This window comes from Nannochloropsis gaditana, assembly GCF_000240725.1.
Source record: "Nannochloropsis gaditana CCMP526 unplaced genomic scaffold scaffold323, whole genome shotgun sequence".
In the NCBI taxonomy this organism is placed as follows: domain Eukaryota; class Eustigmatophyceae; order Eustigmatales; family Monodopsidaceae; genus Microchloropsis; species Microchloropsis gaditana.
Window position 1 is genome coordinate 9,683 of NW_005803630.1, and position 3,449 is coordinate 13,131.

Genomic DNA, 3,449 nt, shown 5'->3' on the forward strand with positions numbered 1-3,449 from the left:
TGTTGCGTGGACCAAAGGACTGTTTGTGTGGAAAATTGCACTGCTGCTCGGGGTAGGAATCTGAAAGACGCCCTGAGGAGCCCCGGTTGGGCTCATCCCTAAGCCGAGCACTTGATTCGGGGGGGAGCTCCCAAAAACATTTCCAGGTGCTGCCCTCCCAGCGTTGTTGCTATTGTTGATGCTGCTGCTGTTCCTGATATTGTTGATATTATTGTTGTTATAGTTGTTGTTGAACCCCAAGACATTAGGATTAGCAATATGCTGGGAAGGTGGTGGCGGAGGAGGAAGGTATACGTGGGGAGAGGGGTGTCCGGCAGCTTCCGCTGGAGAGTTCTGCATGGGGTTAGGAGCCCAAGGGCTACTATGTGGCGATTTGTATGAAGAGGCAGGGGGATTTTGATCGTGCGACGATTTAGCCTGTATTTCTCGTAGCTTTGCATTGACTTCCTTCATGGCCAGGGCGGGAATTTCTTCTGCTTTGCTCTCCGGAAAGGTGCGATCCAGCGCAAAGGCGACGGCGTAGTAGCGCCCTTCCCCCCCAGCCACATTGTCGTCCTTAAAGTCGCCGATAAACAGACTCCCGTCCGGAAAAATAAGTGTACCTTTCCCGTGACGTTTGTTTTCTACCCAGTCGCCCCGATAGATCACGCCGTCCAAGTAATAGAACGTCCCAAAGCCATTTCGACGGTTTTCCTTCCACAAGCCCTCGTACCGTGTACCCAATACCCAGGTCATCACTCCGTATCCATCCGCTTTCCCGTGTTTCCATTCGCCGACGTATTCGTCCCCTGTCTCACCGATCATGAACATGCCTCGACCGTGACGCTTATCCTCACGCCATTCGCCATCGTATACATTCCCATCTTCCCATCGACACACTCCCTGCCCATCCCGCTTATTATCGATGAGCTCTCCCATGTACATTGCATTTTTATTTGTCATGTTTGCCATGATATCAAAGCTGATGGTAATTGACTGGAGATTCCGCGGCGTCTATGGACGTCCAGGGTGGTGGTGAGGCGAAAACTCCTTTAGCTGCTTCCTACCCTCCACCCCGCAGGGGCTCTCGTTAGCGCCTTTTATTCCACCTGCCCACCGTCAAATGCAAAAACGATGGACATAGATATACTCTGTTTGTACGGTGGGAAAGGAAAGATGTGTGGAGTCGAGAGGATGACGAAAAGCATACGCGAAGGCGAAATGGACCGGCGAGAATGGACTACTGAAATTGTCGCTTCGCTCACTGATTAATGTAAAGAGCAAACCAGTAGAATTAAAAATAGCATATTTTTGTGATTTTGTGGTAGCCAGGACAATACATCAAAGCAGTCACGATGATAGATTGGTTGCCTGACAGATTAATAGTTGCAAGCAGCAGAGAGAAAAAGCTAACGGCTGAATTTCAAATGTCAGTTGAAATTCAAAACGCGTGAGGGAGGTTGACTGATTGCGCTGTTCTTTCAATTATTCTCTGGGTCGGCAACTTGTGTTCACATCGACTCAAGCTACACACCTAAGAATTTATACTTTGATGCTCCTTGGCTTCAATACTGCTCACATGTGTGGAGGCGATGGTCAAGCACGAATCTAATACACAAGCCCTAATTGCTATGAGAACAAATCCTGCTACGCAAGGGGTAGTTGTTCAACTTTTGCCCACCAAGACCGAAAGTCACTTGATTTTAAGTAAACCATAATTGCAAGACTGTCGGCTTCCTTTTCTTGTCTGAAGAATCTCTGGAAAATTTTAAAATATCCAATTTAAGTCTCACGATTTAAAAAATCTTACTTCTGAGTCTGATGGTGAGGTGGTGTGTTATGTACACAAGTGCACGCCTCAATGGTGTTTTCGGGCCGGCAAATCAGGAAAATGCTCGGGACTTGTCATGGCGGGGGTCTCACGAAACCACTGGCAAATGGAAGAGGATACCAAAATAGAGAAAGAAAAGAACAGTTAAAAAAGACTTGCAGCTAGCACCGCATCAGGACATCGCTTACACCATCTGATCCCCTACTTTCCTACCTCATGCTTCAAGGCAGCCGAGGCAGAAAGTCGCTGGGCAGGATCTAAGTGCAAGAGATTCTCGAGAAGGTCGTAGCATGCAGCTGAATAAGTGGATTGATGCCTGGAATTCGAAAAGAACAGGAGAGAAAGTCTTCGTGAATAGTAAGCACCCTCCCCAAAAAAATAAGATGTCGAAGGGGAGACATGATGACATTAACATGAATACATGGCCCAAAGAATGCGAAACATCGGCCGTGACGTGGTCAGCACGGCCCGCAGGGTCCCCGGGGATGTCGCTGCCTCGCGCATTTCACAACATGGCCAAAGGTGAATGAGACGTTCGTGAGGGAAAAAATACTGGACGCACGTACGTTTGGTAGAGATGAGCACGCAGGTTGTTGTGAGGGGTCTTTTGAAATTTCAACATCATGGAGGCCACGTTCGGCAAAGAAGACCAGCCAGGCCAGCGAGCCTCTGTGGGGGTACCCAGGATCTAAAGAGCGATGGCAGAGAGGAGGGATAGGGGGAAAGGGCAGGAAGGTTGGTTTAAAGGGAATGCGGCAGAAGGAGTCCACAGTTTCGTGGGATACGGGTTACGAGAGCGTGACTCTCAAGCGTAGAGGATAGCATATGGCTGCCCCATAGCAGGATCAGAGGGAGGATAGGATGATCATCGGTAACAAGCTTGGTGGGGAGGGCGTAGATTTTCCATCTCCCCCACTTCCCGCCCCGGCCCCGTGGCCCTCTCGCAATGCCAGAACGACCCGACCAAATCATTGACATTCCCTCGCGACGTCCCTCTACCCCTGCCTCCCATTCCTTCCTGTAGAGATCCCTTCCCCATCGCTCAAATCATGCTCGGATGTGCATCTCCCTCCCTTTTTCCTTCCCCGCAGCTATATTTTTCTAATTCGCTGTCCATCTTCGCGCATCCGTACCTTAAAAATCGCCTCCAGCTGCGCGATGTCCGTGTCCGCGCGGAAAAGCGGCTTCCCAGTCAAAACCTCGCCCATGATGCACCCGATGCTGCCAGGGGGAGAAAAGAACGACGGGTGAGGAAGAGGAAACCGACCAGGGATTGAAAGAGACATGAAAAGGGAGGAAGGGAAGGCGGACCTCACCTCCATATATCGACGGCGGTACTGTATGTCTTGACACCAAGAAGGAGTTCGGGGCAACGATAGCCGGGAGTGACCACTACAGGAGTGTAAGGACTGAAGAAGGGAAACAAGGAGAAATGAGGGAGGGAGGTGGAAGAGTGAGAGGTGTGTGAGACGGGAGGGGGGCAGGGGATACTCACCGCAACGGGCTGCCGTACGTGCGGGCAAGGCCGAGGTCGGCGATGGCCAGGTGACCTCTCTGTCTTGTGATGAGGATGTTGGACGTCTGTGGGAAAAGGGAATCAGGGACGGGGTGAGGAAAGGAGATGGGGGCGGGCGGGAGG

The 3,449-nt window shown here is 50.9% G+C and overlaps 1 protein-coding gene across 1 annotated transcript; it reads right to left on the reverse strand.

Moving 5' to 3' along the window:
- On the reverse strand, positions 1–1,135 carry ALS2 (amyotrophic lateral sclerosis 2 (juvenile); the record flags this gene model as incomplete). Its single annotated transcript, XM_005854995.1, has 1 exon — positions 1–1,135. A coding segment is annotated over exon 1 (951 nt), but the record flags the coding sequence as incomplete, so codon positions are not given.
- Between the last annotated feature and the right edge of the window lie 2,314 nt (positions 1,136–3,449).